Source organism: Protobothrops mucrosquamatus, unplaced genomic scaffold (genome assembly GCF_001527695.2).
Source record: "Protobothrops mucrosquamatus isolate PMUCROS unplaced genomic scaffold, P.Mucros_1.0 scaffold5759, whole genome shotgun sequence".
Classification (NCBI taxonomy): domain Eukaryota; kingdom Metazoa; phylum Chordata; class Lepidosauria; order Squamata; family Viperidae; genus Protobothrops; species Protobothrops mucrosquamatus.
Window position 1 is genome coordinate 8,428 of NW_015391607.1, and position 17,373 is coordinate 25,800.

At 42.0% G+C, this 17,373-nt stretch overlaps 1 protein-coding gene across 1 annotated transcript; it reads left to right on the plus strand.

Moving 5' to 3' along the window:
• The first annotated feature begins 15,726 nt into the window (after positions 1 to 15,726).
• B3GNT5 (UDP-GlcNAc:betaGal beta-1,3-N-acetylglucosaminyltransferase 5) lies at positions 15,727 to 16,860 on the plus strand. Its single transcript, XM_015829292.1, has one exon. The coding sequence runs from the start codon at positions 15,727 to 15,729 to the stop codon at positions 16,858 to 16,860; it is 1,134 nt and encodes a 377-aa protein (XP_015684778.1).
• Positions 16,861 to 17,373: the final 513 nt, after the last annotated feature.

Below are 17,373 nucleotides of genomic sequence, written 5' to 3' on the forward strand. Positions count from 1 at the left end.
ATCCTCGACTTATAACAGGGATGTCAAACTCAACTTCATTGAGGGCCGCATCAGCACTGCGGTTGCCCTCGGGGGGGTGGCGGGTGTGTGTGGCCAGGGTGGGTTCAGCCTACTGGGTGGGCGTGGATGGAGTGGGTGTGGCCTACTGGGTGGGCATGGCCAACTCTACATGGTTCATGTCAAGGGTGCCTGTGGGGGCCTGGGCAGGAGTGGGACAGATCTGAGGGTCTCTGGCAGAAGGGGGTGGGACCAGGGCAAGCGCCAAGGCATGGTCCATTTCTTCATTCCTCACAAAGGGTGACACCTCCCCAGCATTCACCCAGGGGGCGGGGACAACGTGGCAGGGGCTGGTTCCTCGCTGTTTCTAGACGGCCTTGTGGAGCTAAGACTGAATGCATTTCAGCATAGATGGCCACCACAAAATTGTACATTGGCTCCTGGCTGGCCTGGGCCAGGGCCAAGGCAGCGGGGGCCGTTCCCTCACTGTTTCCAGGATGGCTTCGCGGGCCACATGAAACCACTTCGCGGGCCACATCTGCCCCCCGGGCCTTGTGTTTGACATTTCTGACTTATAACAATTCATTTAGCATCCCTGTGATTATGTGATCAAAATTTAGATGCTTGGCAACTGACTCATATTTATGACAGTTGTAGTGATGTCGGGAAAGATGAAAGGAAAAAGGAGAAGGGGATGGCAGAGGATGAGACGGTTAGTGTCATTGACACAGTGGGCATGAGTTTGGTCAGATTCAGGGAGACAGTAGAGGGGGGCGCTGGTATGCTATGGTCCATGGGGCCACAAAGAGTTGGACACGACTTAGCGACTGAACACCACCACCAAATATTTAGACAAAAACTACAAAGATCTGGAATACACAGAATACATATAGCCAAAAACCAACTTAGCACACCGATATAGCACAATGTCTTGGTGCCAAAGTTTTCAAGGATGTAGAGAAATTTTAGGGATTCAAACTTTGTTTTCTCAACTGAGACTTTTCACAGCAAATTTAAGTGTATGGAAAAGATTGTTTTGTTTTGTTTTGTTTTTTAAAAAAACACCCTATCTTCCAGGATGAAAAGTCTGGGAAAATTGTACTTCTCTTCAAATGTCTTGCCCAGACAAGGTGGAAGTTAGACTGCCAAGCCACACAACACACTAAAGCAAAAGATTAGCCATCCTCACCTTAGTTTAACAAAAGTTGAGCAAGCACCCCCAGCGTATATAGTTGGTTAAACAGTTTGTGTCCTGTGCAAACTCAGAAACTAGGGATTACATTAAGAAAGCCATAGTTAATGGTTTAGTCTCTAGCAGCAGCTCATCATGGCTAAGAATGCTGCATAAATTTCAGCCAAGGATCTCATGGTGAATCTTAATTGCCAGGTATTTATTTCCCTCGGAGTAAGTAGTGTTTCTCAAACTAATGGTGGACTTCAATTCCTGAAATTTTAGGAGTTGAAATCTACCCATCTTAAAGTGCCTGAGGTTGAGAAAGACAAGCCAGAACTTAAGAAGCTTCTTGGATGAGAAGCAAAATGTCTTTAAGGAAAAAAAAAAACTAAAAAAATCCAGTCACTTTTTTAAAAGCACCTTTGGGGCAACCATGACCTGGATGACTGAGAATCTGCACAGACATTACTCTAGAAAGTATTCTACAAATCATGACTACGATGTAGTTTACCTAAATGTAGCTTACCATGGTCTTCAGGGAGCAAATACATGTGGTTGCTAAGAGTCGGAAAATACTTGGTGACACAATCTTGCTGCCTGCGAACCCGGTTAAGAACAGAAACCTAGATTCACACAATCTGCACGCAACTGGTCAGATTTATATTCTTCTCAGGGATCCAGAAAGGACTGCAGATCTGAACATCACACGGGGGCTTATCCAGCTTGCGGTCCAATATTCTGGGAATCCTGGCATGCGAGTCAAGGCGTTAAGTGACGCCATCACAGGCTTCATTTGCACGCAGCCAACTCTTGGTTCCCCCATCGGGGTTTACAGATTCGCCGGGGGGGGGGGAGTGACTCGCCCGTCTTCCTCTAACATCCAAATTCACCCTTGACGGTCTATATGACATACGGGGTCGAGACACCGCACCGGTCTTTCCGGTTGCGGGGCATTCCAGATGTGCCGGACTACAACCCCCATCGTTCTCCCCACCCCATCCCGCAGAGGCTGGAAAGGAGGCGGGCGGCGAAGCGGCGAGCCGGGCTGGGATGCAAACGAGGCGCTCTCCGTCTAGCCAATCAGCGCCCTCGGAAGCCGCTCAGAATAAAAGCTGAATGAAGCCCTCCGGCAGGCGGAACCAGCGCCAATTTCCCCCGGGTTTTAACGGGAGTGTGTGTATGGGGGGGGAAGGGGGGCTTGACTTTGCAGCGGAGGCCAACGGGCCAACTTAAAACGTCCGGGGAGGCTCGGCTGGAAGACCCCCGGAGACGCCGGACAGAGGTCAGCAGCTCGAGTTTTACTTCTGGGCTGGACGCGAGCGGGGATGGGCGTTTGCAAGGATGGGGGAGGAAGAAGCACGTCGGGAGGTTGAAGCTACTGTCCGGTTTGCAAGGATGGGGGAGGAAGAAGCACGTCGGGAGGTTGCAGATACTGTCCGGTTTGCAAGGATGGGGGAGGAAGAAGCACGTCGGGAGGTTGCAGATACTGTCCGGTTTGCAAGGATGGGGGAGGAAGAAGCACGTCGGGAGGTCGAAGCTACTGTCCGACTCCGGCAAAGAAGAAAGCTTTGAGCCGAGCTCTTCTTCTCTTTTGTGCAAGAAAAAGTTCCTTTCCCCTTGCGCCGGCTTCGGCTACTTCGAGGCCGTAAAAAGTTGTTTGGACCCGGTCTTGATGAAGCGGATCCCTGGTTTTTGCAGCGCGCCCATCTGTCGGGGTCCTGGGCTCCCCCCTAAGACTTCCCCCTTCCAGGCTCTTTTTTTCCCCCCCATCGTCTCTCTGTCAAAAAGCCCAGCCGCCTCTCCGCCAGTACCCCCCCCCCCCGTCTGGAGCAGAGAGGCTTTTCACCGCCCATAAGCCGCAGCCGCCGCCGCGATCGCCCTCCCTGGCGAGATTCCCCAGAGGGATTCCCTCCTGGCAGAGCCAGCTAAGCCAGCTTCGCTTCGGCGTCTGCCGCCGGCAGAATTGCAACGCCGCCTTTCGCCTCTGAAGCCGGGCGCCCGTTTTCGGAGGGGGAAGTGGGAAGCCGCGGGCTTCCTCGCCAACCGGCTTCTAGCTTCCTGCCCCGGGTTGCGTCCGGCCGATTCCCAAGGGCTCCCCTGCATTCCCCCCCCCTTCCCCGTATAAAGGCTGTATAATGGGGGCGGGAGAGGTGACCCCCCCCCGTTTTCCCCTTCCTTCCTTCCCTCCCCCCCATCGAACTGAAGCCGCGACTCGGATCTCCGTCCGTTTAAACTCAGCTAGGGTTACTCCCGGGTAAGTCTGAACGCGTGCCGATCCGAGCGTCTCGATTTTATTTTTATTTTATTTTATTTTTTCTGCCTGCTGAATCCCCCTGGGTTCGTTTCCGCTTCAGGTAGGTGCGCGTTTCTGTCTTCCAGGACTTTTACTTTCCTGCCTAGTTTTTTCTCCTCCCTTCTTACATTTTTCCCCCCCTCCCCGAGTTTTCTCAATATGCTTATTGTTGCGTGCACTCTTTCCCTTGCAAATCGCAAAGGGAATTAGGACCGCTTTATACAACCCCGGTAAGACCACACCTGGAATACTGCAACCAATTTTGGTCACCGTGCTAAAAAAAAAACCACAGATGTTGAGACCTTGGAAAAAGTTCAGAGAAGAGCAACTAAAATGCTCAAAGGCCTGGAGACTAAAACATACAAAGAACGGCTGCAGGACTTGGGTTTGGCTAGTGTCTAAAGGAGAGAAGAAACAGGGGCGACATGATAGCAGTATTCCAGTATTTGAGGGGCTGCCTCAAAGAAGAGGGGGTCAAACTATTCTCCAAAGCTCCGGAGGGCAGGATAAGAAAAAATGGTTGGAAACTGACCAAGCAACCTGGAATTAAGGAGAAACTTCCTAACAATGAAGACAATTAATTCATGGAACAGCTGGCCTCCAGAAATCGTGGGCGCTCCATCATTGGAGATTTTTAAGAAGAGACCACTAGACAGTCACTTGTCTGAAATGGTATAGGTTCTCCTGCTCAAGCAGGGGGCTGGACTAGAAGACCTCCAAGGTCCCTTCCAGCTCTATTCAATATTCAATAATAATATTTTCAATGTGCTGCTTAGACCTTTGTGTATCCAAGTTCATGCTCAGTGCACAAATACTAACGGAAGCATCCTTAACAGATAAACACTATTTTATTTCCATTCAACACATTCAAATGGAGCCTACCACCTACTTGGCAATTTGTTTCACTGAAAGTCCTTGTTTAGAATAAAACGACAAGCATACTTTAAACCAAACTTGATTTGATAACTACTGCCTTACTTTTAGTACTTAGGCAATACTCAGGAAACTCATGGTAAAGAAGTATATTTCTGCAAGAGTAACCTTCTCTTAGGAAATAAAGCTGTGTAGCAGCTGTCCTATCTTTCAAGATAATATACAGGCAGTCCTCAACTTATGGCCACAACTGGGACTGAAATCTTGGTCATTGAGCAAAGTGATTGTTAAATGAGACACCCAATAACCACAATCCCAGCACTCTTGATTGCAGTCATTAAGCAATCACCGGGTGTTAAATCGACACTCTCCCCCAACTTCAGGTAGTCCTCGACTTACAACAATTCATTTAGTGACCATTTGAAGTTACAACAGCACTGAAAAAAGTGACTGATGACCATTTTTCACACTTAGGACCGTTGCAGCGTCTCCATGGTCACATGATTTACATTCAGATGCTTGACGATTCACATTTATGACGATTGCAGTGTCGTGGGGCCACTTGACCCCCTTTTGCAACATTCTGACAACCAAACTCAATGGGGGAGTCAGATTCACTTAACAACCATGTTACGAATTTAAGAACTGCAGTGACTCACTTAACAAATGTGGCGAGAAAAGTCGCAAAATGGGGCAAAACTCACAGGTCTTGATGACCAGTTTCGTAAATTGAGGGCTATTTGCATATAAGTTCTGTAGCTAGAACAAGGGGATGCTAAGGAAAAACTTCTTCAAAAAGATCCAGGATTACAAGGAAGATAAATGAGTTAATACTGTATATACATGTTAATAGGTAACCACAAAGCAGACTGATCAGCCTCACTCAGTCCTGTCTGAGAAACAATATGTGTTCTATCAGCCAACTGAAGAACAGGGTAAAGGGACAAGATTGTCTTTACTTGAATGAATTTAAATCTCCTGGGCCAGATGAATTGAATCCCATAGTATTGAAGTTACTAATTAACGGTCTGATTGAGGTTTTATTTTGAGGAATCTAGGAGGATAGATAAAATGACAAACAAATGGAGAACGTACATAGTTCCTGCCCTCAAAACAGGGAGACAAGGAGGATTCAGTGAACTTCAAAGCAATAGGCTATATGCCTATCTGTACATTTTTCCATTGCCTTAATATTGTCTTTGTAATGGGATGAAATGTTGAAAACCTTCTGACTGGTCCTGATCTCTACTTTGTGCAGTTACCTATTTCAAAGTGAATACATAATGGCTTTAAAGGCAGAAATAATTCAAAACAACGTGAATCACCCTGGGGCCAGTTGTCTGGTATGAAGCACCTTATCCTGAATTTCCTCACCTGTCAGTTTTCCTGAATGAAGCCAAGTTTTAATGTTATGAGATGAAGAAAGTCATTCTTTCATCACTTTCTCCATGTCACATGCAGTTTTACACACCCCTCATTCTTTATCCTTCCTCTTCTACTCTATGGTATACGACTTAATGTCTTTTAATTTTCTCATATGAAAATTGCTGCAGTCTCTGGATCACACTGACCATCTTTCCGCAGACTTTTTCTACCCTTTCCCAAGAGTTAATCCAATCACACCACAGACCCATGTCTGCTTCATAGCACCACGTTGGATGGACAATATTGCTATATTGACCAAGACTAGATGTTCTCCAATCTTATTTTTCCATACTTCCGTGATTTAGACCAAGGTCCCCAACCTTTCTCGGTTGGTGGACCAGAGGGAAAGGGAAGGGGAAGCATTTTATGTGCACGCGCATGCAATTGAGGCCGCGAGCACGTATGTGATGCAAACGGCGACGCTAGTGCCCATGTGACACTCGCTAGCCCTGCCCTGTATTCACGCGGGTGCTAGCACCTGCCTGTTTTCACCACGCAGAGCTCCATTTATGCTGTGACACCCCGTTTAGACTGTGCGGAGCCCCGTTTAGGTGACGCGGTGTCCCGTTTAAGCCATGCAGCTGCAGGGCTAGTGCGAGTGGAGATGAGTGTGCGCACTGGCCAGCCTGCCCTGTGGCCTGGTGGCCAGTAGGCCACGGCCCGGTAATGGGCCGCGGCCCACAGGTTGGGTACTCCTGATTTAGACTATCCATCACAAACTCAAAATACTTTATCTTGGTCAGTTGTGTGAAGAGAAGCTATGGTCTTGGAGCAAATGTTAATTGGAAATAATTGGAGAATATCTCTTCGGGGACAGGTTATTATTTTTTTAAGTCTTCACCAATTTCATTACTACATGAATGACTCTAAGCACTTTGGAAGTCCTTGGTCATGTTTTAAATCTCTTATATTTTAATGTATTTAATTTATTTTTCCACTGATATGTTTACTAAGGGTTCCTAGGAAGAATCTTAATAACTGTAACATTATGGGCTTGTTCGAAATTCTTAGAGGTGACTATACGTATTTTGAAGGAAAAGAAAAGCAACAAACATGTAACAATAGCTTAATCATGGAACTGTAGTAACTTTGTGTTGATAATAAACGTGTACAGAAATGATACCGAGGCTTTCCTCTCTGCTCCCCTTCATTCCTGTAATTATGATGAAGTGGCCCTATGAAGCGGAATGCACACTTTGTAATTGCTGTTCTTGCCTTTTTGGTTGTGAAAGTTGGACTTTGAAAAAGCAAGACAGGAAAAAAATAGACTTGTTTTGAGCTGTGGTACTGGAGAGGCTTCCTCTGTATTCCTTGGACAGCAGTTAACCAACAAGCAAGTACTAGATAGAACAAGTTAACACCAGACATGTCACTAGAAGGAAAAAATCACAAAGCCGCATCTCGCTTATTTTGGCCATGTCATGCGGGGAAATTTACTCGAGAAAGCAATTACATTTGGAAGAATTAGCGATAAAAGAAAACCAGGCTTCTAAAGAACACGTTGGTTGGATACCATTAAAGCTGACACCAGCCAGAGCAGTGGTTCTCAACCTTTTTAATGCCGCGACCCCAACCGGTCGTAAGTCGAGGACTTTCCCTGCCCGGGAGTGCCGCGCATGCGTGGTTCCGCCCCCTGCGCCAGCCGTGGCGTAGCTGGCAAGCGGCAGAGACGGAGCAGGCCGACCACCAGCTGGCCCAGCCCAAGGGAGGTAACGTACCCGCCGGAAAAGGGGGAAAAATGGCGGACAAAAAAAAATGGCAGACAGCCTTGCTTGGCGACCCCCATGAAATGGTCGATCGACCCCAAATGGGGTCCCGACCCACAGGTTGAGAACCACTGAGCCAGAGCATAGAACAACTCAAAGAAGTAGTGCATGATCCGAAAATGTGAAGAGACCTGATCCACAGAATCGCCAAGAGTCGGACACAACTGAATGGATAACATCATCATCTTGTCTTTTGGGGGGTGAATGGACAGGAATGAATGGCATCCGGGGAGTGTTTTGCGGATGCCCCAGAGGGTTTGGCCAATCGAAAAGCATCCATTTATTAGATATACATTGGGGATGTATATCTAATATTTCCTGCTGCTCACTTTATCCAAATTATTATTTTCATTTTTGCCTATTTTTTTCCTGAGCAAGTAGCTAACCTTTTAAACAAATTGCTATGCTGGGAATGCTTGAGTTATTCTTGTAAATAAAAATTGGAGTAGATCCCTTGCACTGTATCATACATTTATGTATAATTAAGAGTATGTATAAAAGAGAACATTGAATTAGATGGACCAAGGAATCTAGCTGTAATGAAAAGAACCTTGTGGATATTAGCTACTCATGGAATAAATCAAAGAGAATTTATTAGATGCTCTGAGCTTTCAAATTGCATCATTTCCAAGGCTAGGAGTAACATATCTTTAACATAACCATGAGGGTTTCTTTCATCACTATGTTTCTTGATCATAATTTACTAAAATGACAGTATGGCGAAGTTCATATGATTTCATAGATGGCCAAGAATAGTTCTAAAAGCAAAGCAAACCAAACCACGGTACAATGAAAAATAGAAAGACTGTTTTTTTGTAGTTTCCTCTCCAGACAATGAGAAGACTTCGGATTACCCATAAGTCTTCCAGATAGTTGTTCCTCACGAGGAGGTAGCAAGACCAGTGGGTTTAGAGCTCAGAGGGAATAGACATATTGCTCATATCACAGTTGGCACCTTAAAAAGGACCAAAAAAAAATAAAAAAAAAATGAAAATGCAAGTTCTAGGAAATTATTTAAAAAGACTAAAGATCAAGATTGTTAAAAGGATATAAAGCTGCTTTATTTGATCAAGGTTAAAATGCCATCTCTGATAACTTTTAATTGCCAGGACTGAAATGAGGTTTTAAGATTTTTTTTTATAGATAAGGGGATGTACGAAGAAGAGAGCATTTTATGTTATTTTAGGAAAAAGTCATAAGTTACTAAATGTTTTATACTTTTGATGAAAGCGTCGTCATTTCTTTATATATATCTTCTTTTCTTTACTATATTATTTTTTCTTTCCTGCCCTTTCTAATTTTTTTATTTGTATTAGTTTTATTGTTGTGATTGCAACTTTTAATAAAATCACTATTAAAAGAAGTTGAAAGGTAGCACACCTTTTTTTGAGGCAGTAACAGCAATCTCTGAATAACACTTAAAAACACTTCTCAGCTGGCAATTTCTCCCATTCTTCTTCAGCAAAGAAGAATTTTAGTAAACTCCAGTCTGGCTTTTTGGTGGCTGTCTTTCAGAAGTGGGTTCTTCTACCCTGGAAGCCAGTTTCAGTCAGACAACAACAGATGGTGTGACTCATCAGTGCTGTACCTTGAATTTGGGGGTCAACTAGGGTGTTTTGAAGTTTTCTTGGTTCTACCTCTTCTACCTCTGTATTCTGAGTATGAGGGGTCCTTGGTGCTCTCTGAGCTTGGATGTTTTCTTGCAGATGTTTCATTACTCAAACTAGGTAACATCACCAGTAGGGAGTGGGGTTTGCTCTCATTGTATATTTCAGTGACTTGCCTATCAGTGTTGGTTGAAGTGATCCTAGATTGGGCTGTTTACTGTTAGCTTGGCTGGCAGTTCTTTGAATGGGGTATTGTTTGCTACTTGATTGTTAATCTGATATTAATCCTGGTGTTAATCTCTGGTCATCTGGGTGTTGATTGCTGGTGGGAGGTGTTTTGGTCTTGTTGTCTTCTTTTTGGCTTGTTGATTGTCTCTTTTGAATGGTAGTAAATGCTGTTGATGTCTATGTGTCTATTGATGATCAATTTGTCAGAGTGCCAGGCTTCCAGGAATTCCTAACAACACTGACAGGGCAAGCCACTAGGATATAAATTGAGAGCAAACCCCACTTCCTACTAGCACTGATGAAGTTACCTAGTTTGGGTAATGAAACATCTGCAAGAAAACAAGAAGCTCAAAAAGCACCATGAAGCCCTTATTTCGACTCTGAGCTACAAATTTCCCCTACTGATACTTGAATACTTTTCCCCTATTGATACTTGAATACTTTTCCTCTATTGATACTTGAATATTTTTCCCCATTCAAGCAGGCTGAGTATCTGATTATGAGACAGAAGATACCTGTGAAAGTAATTAAATAGTCTGCTTGAGAATTCATTAAAATCCAATAATGTCTTTTAATTTCTAAGTGTAGCAACAATTATAGCAATAGCACTTAGACTTATATACCACTTCACAGTGCTTTACAGCCCTCTCTAAGCGGTTTACAGCCTATTGCCCCCAACAATCTGGGTCCTCATTTTACCAACCTTGGAAGGATGGAAGGCTGGGTTAACCTTGAACCTCTCAGAAACAAACTCCTGGAGTGAGTAGTGAATTAGCCTGTAATACTGCATTCTAACCACTGCCCCACCACAGCTCTAATTATGTCCATGCCATATTCATTAATTTTATTATTTACAAGAATATGTTAAGTGCAGAATCTGGACTATGGCATAAAGAATGGTTGAAACCATTTATCTGGATCAATTTCAACTTATTTCATGGCAAATTGGGAATAATACTTTTGGCTGTGCCTGCACACTAAGGGAGTGAAAGCTGACATGCTTAATTTGCCTCTAATTCATACAAGTACTTGCACAGTTGTGTGCCATCACTAGGTTTTTACTTAGAAGATCAAGTATACTGCTGCTAGAGATACAAATATGTAAATATAGTTAAATTCATTCTTCCCTGGCACTTCAGAAACAGCAGCACAACATTTTGGATTCCTAATATGTGTAGGAAGTGAGTGGGAAAATGAAAAATGGCATATGATTGATTTGTTGATATTTTATTTCCTGCATTGTTACCTACACCAGACATTGTTTGGATATGACAGAAAATATTCAGTAACTAAAAATACTGGTAGAGATAGAAGTGGACTTTCTCAAATATTTCTAGCCTTTTAGTGATTAATTAAATTGTTAATTTAATAAATGGATTTATTTTATGATCATATTCTCTCATGTTCCTTTTCTCTCTCTCTCTCTCCCCTATGCACTTTTATGGATAAAACATCAGTCCGAGATTGGTCAGTGATAATTAATTACAATCACTATAAAATTAAAATCTTCTTTATGAATCCTTGGAATATAGTTACACTAGAAATCAAATCAATAAATTGAATGAAATACTACCCTTTCATCTGTCAGCAACAGACGAAATCTCTAGTATTTTCCTTGCTGAGTTGTTTCATTCATTTGATATGTGTTGTGTAATTTTTGTAGCCAAAATAATAGAGCATGACTTGTGCTGCAAAATGTGCTGATTACAGTTGTGCTAAACTGCTTGTGCAGCTCATTTTATGTTGCACATGACAAGCTCCAAAGCTGGGATGTGTTGGTCTGTGCTAGAAATAGCAATTTGGCCAATCTATTGAAATAAAATGACTTCCCCTTCAACTTATTTTAAATGGTTCTTTATTTTCACATGAAAATCTCAAAATTCCCTAAATTCTCCTGAATGGTGTTTAGCTGTATTATTAAAAAAATAATAAGCCTCCTTTGCTTTTTATTTTAAATCTGAGTTTTATGTTTTATGAAATTATAAATAAAAATGGCATTTTATATTTATGTCATAATTGTCATGGTCACAAATACAAGCTTATGCCAAAGCAATTTTCTGTTTTGCTAGAAGAGCAACAGTGATGCTGCAATTGGCTGAACAGCAATAATATTTAAAAAAAAAAAAGGTTTGGTAAGCTAGGAAATTGAATCTTTTGTTAGGTTAATTTCCACATAGCAATCAAATGTAAGTTTCGCCCATTTGTGAATGACATTTAATATATAAATAATAATTCATTTGCATTATGGACAATAGCAAGCAGAAAAATGGCATAATGTTTGAAAACACTTTTCAAGCCTTCAATTGGCTTTGTGAAACTGAATGTGGTCAGACTTTGTGCAGCCTGAAAAAAATGGAGATTTTCTGCATCAGCTTCATTCTCCAGTCCAGAGTGATTTATATTGACAGTCAAAAGATTTCTGATGGTTTCCTTTCTTCATTTAGCTTGTAATACTCCAAACTCCTTCTTGGGGGGAGAGGAAGAATAACTACAATACCCTTCTGTGTTTTTCTAACATATTTTAAAAAGTTGTTTTGTGTTGTTTCATATAGATATTAAAGGGAAACAACTGCCCCTCACCTTGCACGGAATGGGCTGCTGACTGCTGTAAATGAGGGCAGATGTTCAGACTGGATTTGACATTTTTGTCTACCTATCAAGTCCTTCCCAAGGACCTAGGATAAGCAGATGTGGGTGTCTGATGGTGTTACAGGTATCATTGCAGAATGTAAGCTGTTCCAAATAAAGCTGCCTTTTGCAATTGACCAGTGATGAATTTGTTAATGCCTATGGTATTCAAGTGATGCTCCAGATATTTTGGGATTGCATCCAAAGAGATTATGTTGTTGTTGTTGTTATTGGTTCATTGTGCACAGATGTTTAGACTGGATTTGGAATTTTTGTTCAGCTATCGAGTTGTTATTGCTGTTGTTATTATTATTATTATTCCCCCCAAAAGTCACTATTAACAAGGTTTGCATTTGGTGATTTGGCATTTGCTAGACTCACAGAATTTTTTTAAGAAAAGTACATGTAAAGAGTTAGCAGATGTATCCATGCAATTTAAGCTTGGTTAGTGTAAGCCTTCATTTGTTTCCTAACTTAGCATATTGTGAAAACCTGGCTTAGTTGGTTATTTATGCTTTAACATATTTTGTGAAGCCCAAAAATGGGTGACTTCAGAAGCAGATTATGGACATTGTGTGAATGGACTCTGGATAGAAGTGTTTTTCTCTTTAGAGTGATTTTAAAGCTTCTCAAGCTAAATTTTTGTTACATTCCATATTCATGTTTTTAACATTTTAATTGTACCGTGTCCAGAGTCCGTCTGCGAGGGAGATGGGCAGTTTCTAAACATGCTAAATACAATAAATAAAATAAATGAAAAATATTAATTAATTGTAGCTGAAGGTGGAAAGTGAGTTTCGAATTAGGTCAATCCAATAATTGTACAAATGACGGTCAGGCTTTCGGCAGGAAGAAAGGCTGAGCCTCACTTTGGACTAGCAGCCTGACAAGGCAGTTGGATCAAACCAAAACAACACCGAAAGCTGAAAATCAAAATTTGCTATGTGCAGAGCTTACAATGTGGCAGATGAAGAAATAAAATGTCTCATTGGGACCCCCTGAAATCTCTCTTAGAGGGTGATTTCTCCATGAATTTTGCTTCCTCATAAAAAGAAAGTAGGGATGGCCAAGAAGCAAGACCCGGGGGGGGGGGGGAATGCCTTCTTCCTATCAACTGTTTTCAATCTGATGCCCTTTCGATGTATGGGACTTCAGGAAGCTATACTAGGCGAAATTGCCTATCTTCTCGCTTCTGCAATAGGAGGCCTGGAGTGAGGCCCCACTGATTGTGGATGGTGCTTTTGGTCAGTCAAGGAGTGGCCCCTGCTTAGGCCTGGAGGCCCTGCAGGGATGAGAGACCACCAGGAGACCCTGGGGAAGGCTTGTTATCTCATGAGCAATGTATGTGGTCTTCTAGTCCTCTGAGCATGGCTGTGCCCATGGAATAGCAATCGCCTCAGCTGTGAATGCTAGAAAATGGCAGCAGAGAGCCACTTCCATGTTTCTGCTGAGGAAACTGACATGGGGCCCTCATTTCCTCTTTCATTTGCCCCTGAAGGCAAAACCAACTTTTAGGAGGGACCCTGAAACCAAAGAAGGCCAAAGCAGGCCACAAAAGAGAGCTGGTAATGTTGTTGTTTTTCCCCTAAAGGAAAGAGAATCAAGCTGGCTGAGAGAGAACATGTTCAGTTGTAAACAGGGAAATCCAACAAAGAATTCTTCTGGGAAACCATTCTCGGGTGAAATTCCACATGCAAATTGTGCCAAGGCCCAAATTGGGCTTTTCTTGGATATAGGATTCATGCTTTGATTTGATCTAATACTTCCAGATTTGGCTGAACAAATTGGCCAAAAAAGGCCAAGATGGCGGCCATGATGGGGCAACCAAAGCTCTGCTCTCTTCAGCACATTAAAAAAGGGGCAAATTTTTTATTGTCCTGCTGTGGCTGCCATCTTGACTTATTTTTACCACAGCCTGCAGACACCCATTTTCCAGGATTTACTTAATGCGCCGTGTGTATGCATGTGGGTTTTTAAAAGCATTTCCAGCTTGAAGTTCATTTGGGTTTTGTTGAGAAAATGGGTAGAGAAATTTTGTAACATTGTCAACCTGGACTGTCTTGTTTGTTTGTCTATATGGATATTTATTTAATAATTTGGTTGGTTGAGTGTGAAGTGACTCTGATTGTCAAATGAGTCTGAAAAGCTACCAGAATTAAAAAGCACAGCAAAATATAGTGAGAGCTAGCTAGCTAATATAGATGATAAATAATAGATAATAGGTGATAGATTAGATTGATGATTGGATGGATGGATGGACGGACGGATGGACGGGTGGGCGGGCAGGCAGACAATCTGCCATCCGCCTTTTCTGCTTTGCCTTAGCATCCCGACACTAAAGGGGCTGAAGGGCTGATTTCATAAGGGGAGAGTAAAGAAAATGTAGGTTTTCTCAGCCTATAAGGTGTGCATGACCACATTTATGCACACGCATCCTCCAGTATAGGGCTCCTTGTCTTCAGGATTTATGCCCTGCTTCCCCCAGAGTCTCCAGGATGGATGAAATGGCCTCCCCTGAGGACAGCTCTGTAAATCTTAATTTTGGAGGATGATTCTCTTTTGCAAGTGAATCTTTCTTCCCTGTTGTGAATAAGCCAGGACTGGTCTCTAAAAGGCTCTCAAGGCAGGAGTAGCATTAGGAGAAAAAAGGCCATCAGAGGCCAGGCTTGGGAAAGTGGATGTCTTTTACTACAATTCATTAGCCAGAAAAAGCGCTATCAGATTCCTTCTGAGTTTTGGCTACTATAAACAAGGAGTGCGCAACTATGGCAACTTTGCGATCTGTGTGGCCCAACGCCCAGAATTGGAGTTCTCAAAGGTGCTTTTTCACCTTGAAGATGTTTTACTTCTCATCCAAGAAGTGAAATGTCTTCAAACGAAAGTCCAGTTGCCTCTTGAAAATGCACCTTTGAGACAACCATGAACTGGATGACTGAGAATCTCCATAGACACTCCCAGAACTGGAGTCAGAGAGCTAACAACCAGCTGACTGCAAACAATATTAATCCTTCCATTTCCCACCAGTCAGTTAGAACTGAAGAGGTTTCTTGGATGAGAAGCAAAATGTTTTGAAGGAAAAACGAAGAAAGTCCAGTTGCCTTTTGAAAAAGCACCTTTGAGATATCCAATTTCGGGAGCTGAAGTCCATACAGATTGTAAAGTTGCCGTAATTGCCTACTTCTAATCTATAATAGCCAAAACTCAGAAGAAACCTGATAGCACTTTTTCTGGCTAAAAAAAAAAGACCAGTTGTCTTTTAGAAAAAATACCTTTGGGACAACCACAGTGATTGAAAATTTCCATAGACAACCGTTGGGCATGGACAAGACCAATTCTCAGTCTGCTGGAGTCTGAAGTAATTACCCCTATATGTTTCCAGTATCATATAGAAATTATGAACTATGCTTAAGATGAACTTTGTTTTTCTTGTTTTTTGCAGATGATGGTGCTGCAATATCAGTTTTGAGCTGATTTTACATCAGATGAAGAGGCGATAGGAGAACCTTTGTATGTTGTCAAAGTCCTCCTAATTCACAACATTTCTTCGGAAACAAGATGAGTTTTAAAAGCTAACATATTGGGCTCTTATTGAGGTGACTCTCCAGTAACTCAGATGCCGCAGTATGCATCTAAAATGAATATTTTTCCTGAAAGACAAATGTTGAAGTCTCGCAGGAGAACTTATTTAAAAACTCAAATCTTTAATTGGAATCATATATAAAGAAGTGAACCAGAATGCATGTTAATTCTAGAAGAGTTAGAAAATATCAGTTTGTGCACATTTTTGCCACTTGTTTTGTTCTGTGCTTCATGTTTTTTTGGGTAGAAATTGATAGCCCTAGGTTTGTGCACACGATGAAATCTTTCTCGTACAAATACCTCATAAATAGCTATGCTTTTGTGAATGACAGTCTAACGATTAGCAGATGTAACAAGGTAGCAAGGCATCGGTATTTGATCAATCACGAGGAGAAATGTCAAGGGCAAGATGTTCTCCTCCTGATCTTTGTGAAGAGTTCACCTGAAAACTACCAGAGGAGAGATGCAATTCGACAAACATGGGGTAATGAAGAATACATTCATCACTATCTGAATGCCAACATAAAGGTCTTATTTGTTTTAGGACAATCGAGAAATTTTTCACTGAGAAGTGAAACGCAAATGAGGCTGGAAAAGGAAGACGAGAGGCATGGAGATCTGATTCAACAAGACTTTTTGGATACTTTCTACAATCTTACCTACAAATTACTGTTGCAGTTCAGCTGGGCAAACAACTTCTGCCCTCATGCCAAGTTTGTCATGTCAGCTGATGATGACATATTTATCCACATGCCAAATCTTATTGCATACCTCCAAAATCTAGCACAAACTGGGGCTCAGGGTGTTTGGGTTGGGCATGTCCATTATGCAGCACCTCCCATAAGGGATAAAAAAAGCAAATATTATGTTTCCTATAAAATGTACCCGTGGCCTGTCTATCCTGACTACACAGCTGGAGCTGCATATGTTCTATCCAGCGACGTAGCTGCTAAAGTATACCAAGCCTCTCAGACTCTTAATTCAAGTTTTTACATAGATGATGTTTTCATGGGACTTTGTGCCAACAAAGTGGGAATTGTACCACAGAATCACCCCTTCTTTTCTGGAGGAGGAAAGGCTCCACATCATCCTTGCATTTACGACAAAATGATTACTTCTCATGGACATGTAGAAGACCTTCAGTATTTTTGGCGACAGATTACAGATCTAAAAATGAAAAACATTTCTTCTGGAGTTTGGGGTAACATATATTGCAGAATAGTTAATATTATGCTGCTTTGCAGATTATATAATTGCGATGCATATGTCTGTTCAGCTGCTTTTTCCTAATACTTGAACATCAGAATAGATTTACTGAGCCACAAATGAAGGAGGAAGTCACTTGTTTTCTCCATAACAAATTAACATGAACATAGGAGAAAAAATGCAATAAAAACTTGCCTGCAGATTGCACAGTTCTCCAAAGGTACGTTCTAATTATAAAAACAATTTTCCTATTATAGTAAAGTTTCCCACCAGGTAATTTTAAGAACTGGATAGATCTTAAAGTTAACATTGATACTTCTCAATCTGGAACTATGAAATTACCAAATGGAAATGGAGTTGTTGATTAGTTGAAAAACATACATTTTTGATAAGTTAATATTTGGAGGTTACAAGGAGAAAGATAAAATAATTGCTTTGACAGGATATTAATGTAATAGCATTTTTTCCACACACACACAGAGTACTGTCATTTCTAAGCACATTATTACATTTTGTTCTAATGTTTTTAGAACTGAATAGCTCTGTATGTTTTATTAGATGATCACTCAAGATGACTTAAACATCTCTGATCCTATA

Bases quoted from the DNA above. Each gene is read 5' to 3' on its own strand.
- B3GNT5 (XM_015829292.1), top strand. From the start codon at position 15,727: ATGCATGTTAATTCTAGAAGAGTTAGAAAATATCAGTTTGTGCACATT.